The 17,194-nt window shown below is 50.7% G+C and overlaps 1 protein-coding gene across 4 annotated transcripts in view; it reads right to left on the bottom strand.

Moving 5' to 3' along the window:
* LOC126533276 (uncharacterized) overlaps window positions 1-17,194 on the bottom strand; it is a 389,342-nt gene that overhangs the window by 32,740 nt on the left and 339,408 nt on the right. For 3 of the 4 annotated variants that reach the window (XM_072289419.1, XM_072289420.1, XM_050180538.3), the window contains one exon: window positions 5,175-5,256. In XM_072289419.1, coding sequence (XP_072145520.1) covers window positions 5,175-5,256 — 82 coding nt within the window. Of the gene's footprint in view, window position 1; window positions 236-5,174; window positions 5,257-17,194 lie in introns of those variants that run through there. The other variant, XM_055071637.1, reaches the window with a different exon arrangement.

Below are 17,194 nucleotides of genomic sequence, written 5' to 3'. Positions count from 1 at the left end.
CTCAAGTTCTTGTGACTCTTCTTTATTGACTTGCCAAACCTAGGAAAAATGATTCACGCAGAAACTCCTCCGGTATAAGTGTGAGTGAGCATTCTGCCACTTGCTCACCTCCCCACCCCTCCCCACCTTAAGAAAGCAACACAAAGGTCGAGTGTAGTATTTTCTGCTTCCTCGAAGTCGTCCAGGCTGTGCAAGTTAACAGAACGATGTTCCAGGAAGCCGCCCGCACAGTGATCTATAAAGAAAAATTCGTTGTATGTCAAACAGGCGTGGTTCATAGAATTCTCTGTGGCATGGTCGGGCAAACCGGTCGCTGCTTAATTGACCGCCTTACGCTGAAATAACGTCAAAAACAACCGGCATCTCGGCGAGCACTGCCAAAAGCGCCCACGCTTTCCGAACGTTCGTGGCTCCACCGTCCGGAATCGTCATCAATGGGCGAGGCTTATTACCGAGGCGAAGTCGATGTGTGACGAAAAATGTGCGAGTCCCTGACGTTGACAGAAAAGGAACAAGTGTTTTTGGATGTGTAATGAGTGCAGCGTCAGGTGTCGCGCGTGTAATAAGTGACGGCCCGATGCTTGCATAAGCAAGTTGAAGGATGCGCTATGTGTGTCTCGTCTTCACCTATCGTCCTCGTCTCTTAAGCGCATTTACTCCGGCGTCACGTCAGACTAACTAGCCCAACTATGTGTACTGACCGACTATAACAAAAAGAACGTTTGTTAACCATTGAGTCTGATAGGCCCTTGGTTCCCATTTTGCTGTTATCGCACTATGTGTTTACATGTCGAAATGAAGTTTGTTGTGTTATCAGCTTCCTCGCGTCCAAGTTCATTCTTTCGAGTGGGGTTTGCGCCGCCGCCACGTTTTTTTTTCCCCACGTGCGTTTCGTTTAGGCGCGGTTCCTTCTTCGTTTTCCTTGTCTTCTCATTTCCTTGTCATTTATTTGAACATACTATCAGCCCTTTACAGGGCCAAGATAGGAATGAGTACAATAATGTATTACATGCTACACAACAAAAACACTGAACACACAGCAGTGCACATGATCAGGTATACACAAACAATATTAGGAAAAATTCATGACACTTAGTGCATCAGCTTGTGGCACTTAGTAGAGCACTGTAAGGTAACAAAAACTGAAACCACGTGCCACTAAGAGTATTGTTGAAGGTGGGTCCGAAACTCCTCGTAGTCTGTCGCACTTACCACTCTCTCCGGCAGTTTATTCCATTCTCTCGCAGTTTGCAAAAAGAAAGAATATTTAAAACAATCCTTAGAAAATCTAACCTCTTTCACGTACTTTGAATGTTTATACCTTACTACCCGAGACGTTGTCTCGGTTATGTAACGTTCCTTGTTTACGAGCACCATGTGATTCATAATGCTGTAAAAAAGGCTCAGCCTTTTCTTTTTCCTTCGCATTTTAAGTAAAAGAAGGTTTGCCTTTTCATAAAGCAGTGACACCGAGTCTTGTCTTCGATATTTGGAAACCTACCACTATTTCCGCCACTATTTGGCAATAGTGGCGGCAATACGGGAGGCTGTCCATTTTATGATAGCGCAGACACCTCGTATATGGGCGGTGTTCTGCGATGCCAAATCAGCGCTACAGGCGCTAAAATGTTTTTAAAGAAAGGACGATATTACTTGCTCGTGCTGTAAATCGCCGAACTTCATCACAGTGCCGAGTTAGATGACCACGTGATCATCTTTCAATGGGCGCCTAGTCATTGCGGTGTGATTTGCAGTTAACTCGCTGACAGTGAGGCAAGATCGGCATTACCTTCCTCTGATGAGGTACGGATTGCCTACTCGCGAACTGACACCAACTCTGTGATCAAGACACTCATGCAGGACCTTTACGAAGGCATACAGAGCCCATGATGGCAACATCCATAGAAGCATACATGTGATCGACCGAGAAGGTAAATTCCGTTTGCCCCCGAAGGTTACGCGCAGCAAACGTCATTTTTCTGCACAGGATTCGGCTGGGCGTTGCTTTCACCCGTCGCTACGCGCACCTCATCGGCCAATTGAACAGCCCTGATTGTGAACACTGCCAGATGCCTGAAACGTTCGAACAAATACTGTGCGATTGCCCAGCATATATGCTGGAGCGAAGGACGTTGGAAAGTTCCCTAGCCAGCGTTGGCAGGCAACCACTGTCGGAGGACGCTCCCCTCGGCCACTGCAACTTCAATGCGGGCAACTAAAGCGCTGTTCAAGTTCCTGCAGGACACCAAGCTAGACGAGAGGCTCCAGTAGGGCCACTGTCTAATATACATAAGCACTCGCCACTTACCATCATCACCCATCTCAGTACTTCCACTCCCCTTCCCTCTTCCCCAGTGCAGAGTAGCAGACTAGAGCGCACTATAGCTCAGCTCGACCTCTCTGTCTTTCCTGTCAATAAATTCCATCTATTCTGACAGTAACGCTTCTAATGCAGGCAACCAATCCTAATTTTTTTCTCTGCCCTATCACTGCTTCTCCACAGCTAAGCTGCTACCAGCCACTTCTTTTTTCCTTCCCCATTTGCTGCTAATCCATAAATGCTCCTTACATGCCTCTTTTACCCTTTGCCGCTTCATACCTCTCCTAATGAGCACGCCCTTCCTTGACCCAGTCATTTGGTTGCACCCTTCCTATACGAAATTGACAATAATAGGTGGTTGCTCCGAACCTCTAAGATGCGATTCAGCCATTCACGCTAATAGCGGATTTACTCGTGTAAGGACCGCACATTTTTAACATTTTTTACTGGGCGCGCGCTTTGCATGAGGCAGGCTTGGCTACTCCCTGAAGCCTCGAACTGCATGCGCTCAGAGTGCTATGCAAAGTAACTTAATCCCTAGGATGGTGAATCGGGCAAGTTGGAACCTATCCATGATAGCAGCGCACGCTAAAACGAAGACACAGAAGAGAAAAGGACGGCACAGCGCTTGCCCCGTTTTTTCTCTTCGGTGTCTTCGTATAGCGTAGCGCTTCTATCACAAACACAGCCAATGGCGGCTGACTATATCAACACACTTAAGCCGCCAACCGATCTTTCGGACACGGACAATGCCGCGGAAATGCCCGAATGCTCGGGCAGTCTGAAGAAAGAATACAAATTGTGACGGTTGAATAATTACAGCAAAGCTGTGTATGGCTAGCCGATTTGTCCATCCGTCGCTGGCCTGTACGCCGAAAACTCCTCCGGCGCAACCCCATATATATATATATATATATATATATAACATAGCTCAATTGGTAGAGCATCGCACGCGAAATGCGAAGGTTGTGGGTTCGGTTCCCACCTGCGGCAAGTTGTTTTTTCATCCACTTTCACCTCCACTAATTTATCGTTTCTTCATTCCACTTATTAAGCACAAGTAATTTCCCCTATGTTGTCCTTGGTGTCAGTGTTTGTTGGCTTCTCATGATATGACTAATAAAAATCGGGACCCTCGGTTAACCCCCTTTCTTCTCGTTTATATATATATGTATATATATATATATATATGAGAGAGAGAGAGAGAGAGAGAGACGCACGATTTGCCGACCACACCTAGATAGCACAAGACCTGTTTACTCCGATCCATGACGTCACGCTACCTGGCCTGAAATTTCATTGAAAAGGCTGGCGTGATGAAAGCGGTGACGTCAAAATCACTGTTACCTACTCGGGAGCATCCCCATTGGATTCTATGGTAGTCGGGCCAGGTAACATGACGTAATGGATCGGAGCGAGAAGGCCTTATGCTATCTATAGGCGGTGTTGGATTAGCTGCGCCAGTAGAGACGTCCTTGCTCTCCGTCGAAGCCAAGCGCAGCAGTTTCTCTCCGCATCCGAAATGGGTAAGCCACGCGTCATGCATACTCCTTAGGAGCAGGCAGTTTTCGATCAGCAACGCCGTGAGCAGAACCGGGAACGAGCTCGTCTACGCCGTGCTGATGCTGCCGCTCGAGCACAAGAACAGGGTCGTGCATCCGAGCGCAAGCAGAAACTGCGTATGCAGAGGATCCAGCGGCCTACCAAGGCGTCGTTTAATGAACCGTCGGGGTTAACCCAGTGATCACCGGGGCCGCACGTTTGAGCTTCGCTGGTCAACGATCTGTGCGGAGTATTAGGGAGGTGATTTTTTTTTTTTCAGAGCGCCAACACAACAGAAAATTTATTTACAGGCTATCGCTCAGTGTTCCATTAAAATAAAGTTGAAATATTGTGATGCGTCGCGGGTCGTCCTGAAGTGCAGATACCGCGCATGTGACTTTGACTGCGCGCGACACTTTTAGGATGCGCGAAATAAATTTGGAGCTTTTACGCCCACACGCTGTTCCGTCCAGTGAACGCACGCGCGAGCTGCCGGCTGACCACGCACGCGGACCCAAACTCTGCTATCGTGCACGTGGCCGTAGGACCAGCACGCATGCACGTGATTTGCAGCCTTATCGCCGATGTAATCTGCTGATAAAAAACACTTTAAGGACGAACTTTTCGAAACGCTTTGCGTATTCGTCACCCACCACGCCCGCTGGCTAGGCCTAACCACCTCAGGCGCACCTCTGCCGCGGAGTCGCCGACCAAAGTTGCGGTTTGGTGCCGCGAGCGGGGATAATACGGTGATGATCGTAGGCAAAACCGCCAGCGTCACCTAGTAGCGGCTAGCTGAAATTAACAAGCACGTGGGTATCCGCCTGACGCTTAGTGCAACTATTTTCCATCTTTTCGCATTCTAGTGCGGGAGTGAGTGCCCTGCACAAGGGCGGCCCTTACAGGAGTAATTACGGTGATTTTTTCATTCAGCTGTGTTTGAATTTCCAGCCGTTTATTCCGCTTGCCAGCGCCCTGCATGTTTATGTAACAGATTGCGCAGTCTGCATAATTACATATTCTTCGTGAGTCGTTCCTTAACACTTTGAGTTTCAATTCTGGTTCTTTCATTATACAGCATTGTCGCCCAGTCGTCGGGGCTCTAGCATCGCACAGAAGCAGGAAACTGAGATTCAGCAGTGTGGTGGGGATATACCTGCCGCTTCATTTACACGTGAGAAACGGCTACTCCTGCGAAAACAATTTCGAGTAGTCCTTGTTTAGTTTTTTTAGTGTTGCTGTGACTGATTAACCAACCGGTTCTAGCCTTTTATCATTCTACATGCGCATGGTAAAAGCATTCCCGACTCACCTGTAGAGGTAGACGAACGCGCACACAACCACCGGAAGCATGAGAGCGAAGAGGATCTTAAGGGCGCCGCGTCCCCCCCTGTCTGCAACAGAAAAGCAAGCGCTGCATTCAGATGATCACTGCACCGCACACTGCAAGGGTGGCTAGAGATAACTGTGGCGCTAGTGTCTACGGGAGTCGCAAACATGGCGGATCATCCAGCATGTGAATCATGACGGGAGTGATGGACAGCACGTGGGTTTGCCTAAAGTCCTTCTGGCTTCCAACGGCTTTGCAATTTCTGCAAAATTTTACCTGATAAGTGCAACAAATCGCAATGATTATGCAAGTGCACTGTAACTTATTGCATTCTTTGTATCAGCGTGGAGAACAACGGCAGCACAAGAAGGGAAGAACGCAAGATTAGAGCGCTGTGCTTAACTCAAGCTTTTTTAAGAAAAACGCGAAAAAGTACCGTCTGCATGCTCGTGTCACATGGAATAAGTCGCCAAGCATGTGCGTCTCACAACTAACCAAAAGATGGAGGAACGCGATCACCTTTTGTATGTGAAAGGCTTCTGCAAGTGCGCGAGCTTTTTTTCTTTTTTTGTGCTTGACGATGATCTTAGTTCTAGAGAAGAAAGACATGCAACCATATTCTTTACAGTGCACAGAAGATGGGAGGTAGCTAGGCCTTCCCTTGGACATATTTTTGTGCTGACGCTTGTTCGTGCAGTTGCCGCTCTGCCCACTGTATTGGCTTTTCCACGAGACAGTGGAATCGCGTAAACGACGCCAGCGGCGCAAGAGACACGAGAGTTTGCGGTCTCCTCGCGACGCTCACGGCGCGCACGCTCCGATGTCGTGCGCGCCGGACGACCACCGCCGTGCGTCGCGGGGCCTGGGGGGGGGGAAGGCGCGTGCAGACCCTGTGCGCTCTCTAGAGCCGACGTTTATGAAGCTGGGCACAAGCTTAAACAACACGCCCGAATCTGAAACACGACACACGGTCGGCCACTAACGACGCACCGCGACAGACCAGCGGTAAGAGGCTGCCCGGCCAGCGCCTGCCATCTTGCAGCCCCACAGCAAGGGAAACAAAGACTCGGGAGACGAGACGAACGCACCTTCAGACGCGCGCGTACCCGGAGCGCACGCAAGCACGGCCCGAATCCCGCCAAAACGTCGGCCAATGGGCCCGTTGAGAGAGAGACAGCTTTATTTATCCCATCTTAAAGGGAAAGGGGCTGCGGGAAGAAGGCGAGGGAGGTTATCCTACTCGCGGTAGGCCTCCTCTACCACCTCAGGATAGCTTCCTGAAGTACGGGGTTGTAGCTGCGCATGGCAGCCTCCCACAGCTACTTAAAACTCTACAAAGGTTAGGGGGAGGGGAGTGGCATTGCCACATAATGTGGTTAAGGTCCGCTCTGCTAGCAGGACAAAACTTGCAGGCTGAAGTAGGGTATATTCCCGGGTGAATTTTGTGACGTAAGGCAGGAGATAGAAAAGTGCGAGTCTGTAGTTTACGCCATAGAACCTCGTGTATGCGTGACGACCGAATCATTAAAGGAGGGAGGGTTAGGCGACCTAGGCGGTAATGCCCGCAAATGTCGTGGTATGTAAGTAATCTGCCTTTGGAAGTGAATGCTGGAGGGAGATTATTGGCGTCTGAACCGTCCCCTAGTCTAGCCTGTGCTCGGTTCGTGAAAGCTCGAGCACTTAGGTGGGCCGCTTCATTGCCAATTAGGCCTGCGTGAGCAGGTGTCCAGATTAAACTCAGAAGTTGGGCTGGCGGATTGTGAGATAGAATGGCTAGGGCTGTCCTGGAGTCACTTGGCAGTTTTGGAGTCACTTACTATGACAGAGTAATTGGGTATTGTTGCAACGAGTGCCACCGCCGCCTCCTCTGCCTCCTCCTCCGAAGAGGCTATAATGGATGCTCCCGTCGCAATACTGCCATTGGAGTCAACGACTGATACGACGAATTTGTGTCCACACGGATACTCTGCGGCATGGACATATAGCACGTCTTTGTAGTTAAATAAATTTTTCTGCTGGGCTTTAGCTCGTTGTTGCCTTCTATATTTGTGATGAACAGGGTGCATATTCTTAGGGAGAGGAGGGATATGAAAGTGCTCATGTATCGAGTGGGGAATATTGAATTTCTCATTGGTCATGGGTGCTGGGGCAATACTTAGGGAGTTTAGGATGGGCCTACCAGTGTGGGTGTTCGATAAGCGCTGGTATTGAGCGGTCAGGTGGGCTTCTACGAGCACGCTAAAAGTATTCAAGGTACCTGGCGCCAAAAGTCTCTCAGTAGAAGCTCTACTTGGCACTCCAAGGGCAGATTTGTAGAGTCTGCGTATCAGTGAATTAACTTTATCTTCCTCGGCCCTATTTAAGTGGAGATAGGGAAGGGAGAATGTGATTTTACTGACAGAAAACGCCTGTACCAGTCTTAGCAATTCTGCCTCGCGAAGACCTCCGTGCTTATTGTACACCCTTCCTATTAGCCGTGTGGTGTGGCCTACGCTGGCAGTAACCGTTTGAAGTGTATACGTATTGAGCCGGTTAGATTGAATGTGCATGCCAAGTACACGGATTTTGTCTACTACGGGAACTTGCTTCCCCTTAATGTTAATCTGAATGTTCGGCGTAACGCGTTTATTTGCGGATAGAAGTAACAGCTCAGATTTGGTGGGTGAGCACTCGAGGTTCATGAACCCGGCTCTCGTAGCCACTGCATCTGCAGCCTCTTGTAAGGTATCTTGAATGTAGCCATTCGAGCCACCCTTAATCCATAGGGTAATGTCGTCTGCATATAAAAAAATATTGGAGATCCGGTATTTGTGCTAGCTTCCCGGCAATAGACCTCATAGCTAGGTTAAATAGAAACGGCGAGAGCACAGATCCCTGAGGAGTGCCAAAGCTACCTAGGGTGATTGGGGGCGAAGTTTGGTCATTGAGACTTATGAAAGCTGTCCGATTGGTGAGAAATTCGCGGATGTAGTCATGCATTTTTCTACCACAGTTAATAACATTCAATTCACGTAAGATAGATCCATGATCTATGTTGTTGAATGCACCGCGAAGGCCGAGTCCTAAGATGGCTTGGGTGTCTTTACTAAACGTAGGAGTGAGAAGGTGTATGCTTGAGCCTTAGCATGGCATCCTGGCAAGAAAGCGACTCGCGAAAGCCAATCATCTCTGGCGGGAATAACTGATTGTCTTCCGCGTATTTATTGAAGCGATTAAGCATGACATGTTCGAGCGTTTTGCCCAAGCATGACGTGAGGGAAATAGGTCTAAGATTAGCTATGTCAGAGGCTTTGTTGGGTTTGGGAATAAATATTACTTTAGCGGTTTTCTATGAGCTCGGAAGAGAGTTGTTATCGAAGCAATGATTGTAGTATTCTGTGAGGGCAGAGATTCATTTGTCGTCCAGATTTCGGAGTAATTTATTATTTACATTAACGACAGAACGACATCTTCTTCGCTCAACGTCGGCTCGAAAACCAGCTGCCCATCGAATTTCACGATGTTCTACTTCACGCCAACAGCACTGCTGCCGCCACGCGGGAAAAAAGGTCAGCGTGCCAGGATTCCAAGTTCTCCCTTCTTTTACGAAGAAATGCCGATAGTTCGGGCACACTAGGTGTTCGGAACTTATCTTCTTACAGGCTCGACCCGGCAGAGCATGCTCTGCTCAGCCGCGGCCTTAAGTACAACATCGACACACGACCAAATGTCGGCCAACTGACTTGCGCCGTGGAACAAGCGGTACGACTTGTTGAGCCCAGTCTACGGGAAGAAGCTCGGTCGCGTGCAATTGGGGTCGTCTCGAAGGTTGCGAGGACAAATCCTACGACCCTGCCGGAAGCAGAAACAAGCGCGTTGAAACGGTTACAAGAAAACGAGGACATAGTCATCCTCCCTGCGGACAAGGGAAATGCCACTGTGGTTTTGGACTGTGTGGACTACATCAACAAGATAAATGGGCTGCTCATGGACACGTCGACCTATGCCAAACTGGCTAAGGATCCAACGAAGAAGGTGGAATCGGAGCTCCAGAAGCTGCTTACTGAAGTTTTCAAGTTTGTCCCCCCCCGAAAGAAAGAATCTCTACTACAGGTTGCTCTGCCACAATGGATCGGCTCCCGCGCTCTACGGACTGCCGAAAATTCACAAGCCGGACATCCCGGTACGACCACACGTTCGCCGCTGTATCAACTGTCCGGCTACCTGCACCGTATTCTTAGGCCGCTTGCAGGACTCACGCCCACTTTCGTCAAAAACTCCGCTCACTTTATTGAGCTAATAAGAAGCACTTGCATTGACGATGACGAAGTCATGATCTCCTTTGACGTAAAGTCAATGTTTACATGTGTGCCTATTGAGTACGCGGTCGAGTGCTGCAGGAAACTTCTCGAGGCTGACTCTTCTTTGCCTGAACGCACGCCGTTCGAATACCATGACATTTGCCGCCTTCTAAAATTTTGCCTTGAGAATACGTACTTCGTCTTTGACAAGCAGTATTACAAGCAAGTATTCGGCACAGCGATGGGAGCCTCTGTTTCCGTCGTTTGCGCAAACATTGCTCTAGAGGATCTTGCCGCCTTATCTTCATCCGGAACGCGGCCAAAGCTATTTCTAAGCTACGTGGACGACTGCTTCTGCATTATCCCTCGCCGGCACGCAGCACATTTCCTCGAGCACCTAAATTCCTTTAAGCCGAGTATACAGTTCACGGCTGAAGAGGAAAACAATGGGCGAATTCACTTCCTGAATGTCCTTGTAGAGAGGACCTCAAGCGGCTTGAGGACTAGTGTCTACAGAAAGCCAACGCACACCGGAAAGTACCTGAGCTTCGACTCGGCGCACCCAATTGGGCAAAAACGATCCGTCGCAGCAGCACTCTTCTCCCGGGCATTCCGCGTCTGCTCTAGCCCCACGAAATGTAGGCAAGAGCTACAGGTTATAAAAAGGGACCTGTTGAACAATGGCTACCCTCGACAACTGCTCAGAACGCAGGAGCGCAAAGCAGCGAAGCCCCGCCGTGAAACGGCGAAAGAAACAGCGAAGCGCGCGGCGGTACCCTACACAGTGGGAACAAGCGAAGCCCTGGCACGAATTTTTAAGGGCTACGGTGTTCAGATCGCCCACGTGCCTTCCCGAAAACTTGGCCAACAGCTGGTACGCGCAAAAGACCCTTTGCAACACGCGGACTACGCGGGAGTGATATACAAAATACCCTGCAAGGAGTGTGACGTGTCGTACATCGGCGAGAGCGGAAATTTTAAACGGCGCTTGAGACAATACATGAATGACGTCGCCAAGGGCCACACAGCCGCGAACGCCCTGGCGGAACATCACGAACGAACCGGACACATCATTGACTGGGACTCGGCAGCCATCATCGCAAAAGAAAAACACATATCTGCCCGTTTGCTTTTAGAATCATTTCGCATCCAATCAACTAGACACACGATAAACAAGACGCGGGGTAATCTTCCCGAGATATACACCCCAACACTGCACCACCTCACCCATAAATAGCCGCGCGCCCATGCTTACATCTTCATTGTGATCAAGGGACCCGTACGGGGCCCGAAACGTCGGTTCTTTATTTTTATTTTTTATTTCATTTTTGGCGAGTGCACGTTTTTGGCACCAGGTGTGGAAGTAGTGTGACCCCATAGTTGATTTGGAGAGTTAAAATCGCCAACAATGAGGAGCGGGTTTCTCCGAGCTTCCTGTTTAGCACGAGGAAAAACGGTAGTAAAACGGTGGTGTTTAGAGCTGGGACTGCTGTAAACGTTAAGGATGCAAATAGGAGCCGACCTGGTCTTTTTGGGAAGTATTTCTACGAAGTCGTGATCAATGTCGATACTCTCGAAATGGGAGCAAGTAACAGTCAAATGTTTTTGTGCTAGGATCGCGGTATTGGGACGTTCGCATCTTTTGCATTGGAATGTGTTGTATCCGGGGAATTTAACGTAACCATTCGTTTCTCGTAAAGCAATGACTGCGGGCGGTTGTGGGAGATTGGCTATGTATTGTTGCAGACTGGCCTTCTTTTTCGAAAAGCCCCGACAATTCCACTGCCACACAACTAGGTTGGAGCGCTTAGGGGATGCGGCCATGCAGTCGATCGAGTCTTTCGATAATTTGATTGAATCGCTCATCAATTTGGGTAAGTTGCGCGTCATCGTGGTTAAATTGAGCATTTATATGGGCACTGAGGCTATGAACGTTAGTAGTGAGGGACTCAAACTTGGCTTATACGGCATCCATGCGTTTTTCAAGGGCCTCAAAGCGATTGTTAGAGTTTCTAATGTGTGCGGTGGGTTTACGACTTAGCTTATCGTGTTCCTCCCAAGTATCTCTCCCATCATCAATAGATTTGCGCTTGGCGGCGGTTATGGTAGTGGGAGGAGGAGAAGTGTCCATTGTTGTAATCGCACCGCTGGCACGAGTTGTTGCAAACTCAGCGCTGACGCCCGTTGTTGCAAATGGGTCGCAAGCCCCAAGGGTAGCGTTGGCCTGGCGGCCTGGGGCACTGGAAGCATCCGAAGGTCTCGGCAAAGCATGAGTCGACTGGTAACAGAACAACTGGTTTATTCGAGCATCGCAAAAGAGCGGCCGGTCAGGTTGACCGAAATGAGAGACGGGAGAGCACGTAACTCAACGGAAGAAATCGGAGCCTCTCTCTCGGCGTCCGGGGGCAGCTGCTCTTATAGTCTCGGAGTTGAGGGCGAGAAGGAACGCCTCGTCACTGGCGCACGTGACGGCGCCACGGACACGCTGAGAGACAGGTTGAGACGAGTGTAGTGACGCATCGCCAGGCCGGCGCCGTGGTCAGACCTCCTCGCTTCACTCTTGGGGAGCTCCTCTCCCCGGCTGCCGCGCTTTGACAAGCGTGCGCACACACTCACACACGCACACACGAAGACACGTGGCACTGAAACACGCCTGGACGCGCTTGGCGGGGAGGCGTATCGGCGGCGCTGAACGGGCCAAAATGTCCGCCGCTTTGAACGAAGCCCCGGCGTCCGTTGCATCCGCGCCGGCTATACCGCGCGTCGTAGGCGAAACGTAACAGACCGCCCCGCCGGGGGAAGGAGATCCCGATGGTCAGGGGACTGCATCCGCTGTCCGGAGGGATGTCGCTTGATGATGCTCATAACCGAAGTCGGTCGTCCTTCGGCGTTTCTTGAGCGCAGCGCACAGGGAAGGCCTCGTTCTCTCGTTCAGGTTCACCCAGGACACTGCAATGTGACTTCGGGAGAGTTGACATTTTTGTTCTCGTTCCCGGCAAGCGTTAGAACTACACCGAAAGTCAACCGCTCAGTCAGCAAGCACGGCACAACCCTCACTAAGCCCTGCCAGGCTCTTTCCCCTTTTATACTACTGCCTAGTTCCTTACAGTAGTTTAGCAGCACTCAGAACACGTCCACAAATTGGAAAATTGCACTAGAAAGCACATCATCACTTTGAAACACTACACAAAAGCAATATGTTAAAAATCCTGCCTCAGGAAGAAAAACATCAGTAACAAACAATTTTGAGGCTGATTCCCACGTTAGGGGCTTCGACTTAAGCCATCGGCGTTACCGTTGAGACTCCCCTTTTTGTAACGCACCTCAAAGGAATGTTGTTGCAAAGCGAGGCTCCAGCGCAGGAGGCGGCCATTTGTGGAAGAGATGGTCTGCAGCCATTGGAGAGGGCAGTGATCCGTCTCGAAGCATGCGAAGCGGAGATCGCAGCGAGCGACCGTACACTAGCTCAGCTGGCGAAAACCCCGTAGCCGCATGCGGCGCGGTCTTTAATGCCAACGTCACCCCAGGCAGACACAGCTCCCAGTCAGTTTGTTGTTCAAACCACAATGCTCTCAACACGCGCTTCATGACGGAGTGGAGCTTCTCAACGGAATTCGACTGTGGGTGGTACACTGAGCTGTCTAACAGCTTTACCCCACACCTTTCGAGAAAGGCTGTCGTCAAAGTGCTAGCAAACACTGTGTCCTGATCTGACTGGATTTCCGCAGGAAAACCAACTCGCGCAAATACGGACAGCAGTGCATTGACTATCTCAACTGAGCTGAGTTCTTTAAGCGGCACTGCTTCAGGGAACTTTGTCGCTGGGCAGATCACAGTCAAAATGTGTCTGTACTCCGTGGTTGTTACCGGCAGAGGTCCCACTGTATCAATAACGGGGCGTCTAAAAGGCTCCGTAATGATAGGTACCAACTTCAACGGCGCCCTCGATTTGTCCCCTGGTTTGCCCACCCGCTGACAGGTGTCACATGTCTTCACAAAGTGGTCTGCGTCCCGAAAACACCCTGGCCAATAGTACTCTTGCAAGAGACGGTCCTTAGTTTTCTTAACTCCTAGGTGTCCGGACCACGAACCCCCATGCGACAAGCGCAACAGATCCTGACGGTAGCACTGAGGCACGATCAGCTGATCGAACTCCACTCCTCTGCGGTCTAGATACTTTCGGTACAGGACCCCACCTCTTTCCACAAAGCGAGCATTTTTCTTGGCGATACCTTCCTTGACAATGCAGCGTATGTTTTCTAGGCTGCCATCCTTCTTTTGCTCGGCTATCAAAGCCGACCGGCTGACTTTTAGCAACCTATTAAGTCCATCTGACGTAGGCGCGATGAGCAAATCTGCAGATAGCTCTTCTAACTTTCCCGTGTCGGGCATTTCCTCTCCAGTATCTGGTGCCTTTAACGCTACAGGCGCAATTTTATTCAGTTCGGGCGTGCTCTGAATATCAGCTTGCTGCACCTCTGACCCTTTCTCATTGTTTGACAACGTCGGTCCCGCAACTACCGCCTTTGCAGCGAGCTCCCGAACCTTCGATCTGGTTAAGGCCTGAACGCTAGCCTCACCAAACAAAAGCCCCTTCTCGCGCAGGAGGTGATCGGACCTGTTCGAAAATAGGTACGGGTACTGGGGGGGCAGCATAGATGACACTGCGGCCTCCGTCTCAAGCGCTCCGAAAGGTCCTTCAATAAGCACTTTTGCTACGGGCAGACACACGCTGTGAGCTTCCACGGCTTGCTTGATCCATGCGCACTCGCCCGTGAACATATCGGGTTCTACGTAGGAAGGGTGAACTACATCCATTGTAGCTGCGGAATCGCGAAGCACTCGGCACTCTTTCCCGTTCACGAGGAGGTCTCGCATGTAAGGCTCGAGAAGCTTCATGTTCTCGTCAGTGCTGCATAACGACAAAAACACGACTTTTGTTTTTGTTTCCGGACACTGCGCCGAAAAGTGACCCGGCTTCTGACACGTATAACACACGCGCGCTTGCCTCGCCTCGAACCGCTTTCTGCGTTCGGCTTCGGCTGCCGCCGTCTCCTTACGTTCGGTCGGACTGCTTTCACTTGCATCCGAACTACGTGTTTCCCCCTTTGCTCTCATGGGCGTGAACTTCGGCCTCTCAAACTTGGAGCCAAATTCACCCTTTTGACCGTCCTTAGCTCCGCGAGCCCGACGCGTCACAAACTCCTCGGCTAGCTCAGCGGCTCGAGCCACCGTACTAACGTCTGGCCTATCCAAGACCCAGTACCGCACGTTCTCAGGTAACCGACTATAAAACTGTTCTAGCCCGAAACACTGCAGAACTTTCTCGTGGTCACCAAACGCTTTCTCTTCTTTGAGCCACTCCTGCATGTTTGACATAAGCCTGTAGGCAAACTCTGTATATGACTCACTTTTGCCTTTCTCATTTTCCCGAAACTTCCGACGGAACGCCTCCGCGGACAGCCTGTACTTTTTTAGCAGACTCGATTTCACTTGGTCGAAATCCTCTGCCTCCTCTCTTTTCAAGCGAGCGACTACGTCGGCCGCCTCGCCGGGTAACAAAGTGAGCAAGCGCTGTGGCCACGTTTCCCGAGAGAACCCCTGCTTCTCGCACGTTCGCTCAAAGTTAACCAGGAACAAACCAATGTCCTCTCCAAGCTTAAACGGCCGCATCAGGTCAGTCATTTTGAACAATACTCGTTCTCCTGCACCGTGTGCCTGACTTCCATTACGAGCGCGTTCCATCTCTACCTCGAGACGCTTCATTTCCAAAGCGTGTTCGCGCTCTTCTTTTTCTTTCTGCTCTTTTCGTTCGCGCTCCTGTTTCTGTTCTTTAAGTTCGCGCTCCTGTTTCTCTTTTTGCTCTTGAAGTTCGCGCTCATGTCTTTCTTTTTGCTCTTTAAGTTCGCGCTCCTGTCTTTTTGCCCGCTCCTCAATGGTCTCAAGGCATTCCGACAGCTCGTCATCCTCAGCTTCTAACTCAAGAATAGCCCTTAGCAGTTCCGGTTTTCTGAGTTTGTCTGAGACATCCAGACCCAACTCTCTTGCAAGCTCCAGCAATTTCGGTTTGCGCAACGACTTCAAATCCATGGCTGCTCTGAATGCTGCTTTCTCTACTGCCTACTATTGTCTTGCCGCAAACTAACCCGGCAGCAACGACAACCACAATTACCAGCTCTGTTTCTGACACTAACAAAAGCCTGGCAAAACTCAGTAGAAGAAAGTCCCGCACTCACCAAACCTCGCAGCCAAGAATTCAGCGCAGTCGTTCCGCTGCAGGCAACCAGTCATCACACAGGGCTCGTTGCACTGCTCCCGGATGGTCGTTGTGCTGCTCAGCATACAGTCAACCGCATATCTTCGCTGCTGGCCTCCGTTGACGCGATCTCACCGCTACCAGCCAGTTGTAGGAATCGCACCGCTGGCACGAGTTGTTGCAAACTCAGCGCTGACGCCCGTTGTTGCAAATGGGTCGCAAGCCCCAAGGGTAGCGTTGGCCTGGCGGCCTGGGGCACTGGAAGCATCCGAAGGTCTCGGCAAAGCATGAGTCGACTGGTAACAGAACAACTGGTTTATTCGAGCATCGCAAAAGAGCGGCCGGTCAGGTTGACCGAAATGAGAGACGGGAGAGCACGTAACTCAACGGAAGAAATCGGAGCCTCTCTCTCGGCGTCCGGGGGCAGCTGCTCTTATAGTCTCGGAGTTGAGGGCGAGAAGGAACGCCTCGTCACTGGCGCACGTGACGGCGCCACGGACACGCTGAGAGACAGGTTGAGACGAGTGTAGTGACGCATCGCCAGGCCGGCGCCGTGGTCAGACCTCCTCGCTTCACTCTTGGGGAGCTCCTCTCCCCGGCTGCCGCGCTTTGACAAGCGTGGGCACACACACACACACGCACACACGAAGACACGTGGCACTGAAACACGCCTGGACGCGCTTGGCGGGGAGGCGTATCGGCGGCGCTGAACGGGCCAAAATGTCCGCCGCTTTGAACGAAGCCCCGGCGTCCGTTGCATCCGCGCCGGCTATACCGCGCGTCGTAGGCGAAACGTAACACCATGGTTAGAGTTTGATCGCCATTCTCACTGACAGAGGGAGGAGTTACAGTGGGTTGTTCATCAGTAGAGGGTTGAGATCGAGTGGTAGTAGTCGTACATGAAGAAGGGGTTTGGAGGTCGAGAATTTGCTTACGCAGAAGACGATTTTCTTCCTGAAACTGCTGTAGGAGGGCATAGATTGGGGAATCAGGTTGCTTAGGTTTAGGTAAGCTGTGGGAAGCTACCTATGCCCAGCTTACCTGAGGAAAGCTTGATTTGTTGTTAGATGGAGCAGCGGATAGGAGGGGCCAATCTTCGTCTTGTTTTTTTCTTAGGGAGAGGTCCCTGCTTCTTGGGCGAAGGAGAAGACTTGGTCTTGGATTGAGGAGGAGTCTTGTCAGCCTTGGGGAGTGAGATTTTGGGCTTATATTGTAGTGCGCACTGAATGGATCCAGTCTCATGACTTCCACTAAATAGTACACACTTAGGAATGCACACATGATCAGTCGGAGGATTCACAGTTCCGCATTTGTGGCAAGTATCCTCAGTATGCGTAGGGCACACGTCCGGTCGATGTCCAACTTTCAAACAGCGTGTGCAGGCCTCCATTCTTTGTCGAAAAGGCTTGCACCGGAGCATCGCCATTTCATATTTGACCCAAAAAGGAACTTTCGTTCCCAAGAAA

This window comes from Dermacentor andersoni, chromosome 7 (assembly GCF_023375885.2).
Source record: "Dermacentor andersoni chromosome 7, qqDerAnde1_hic_scaffold, whole genome shotgun sequence".
Lineage (NCBI taxonomy): Eukaryota > Metazoa > Arthropoda > Arachnida > Ixodida > Ixodidae > Dermacentor > Dermacentor andersoni.
This window is presented reverse-complemented; position numbering and strand designations above follow the sequence as displayed.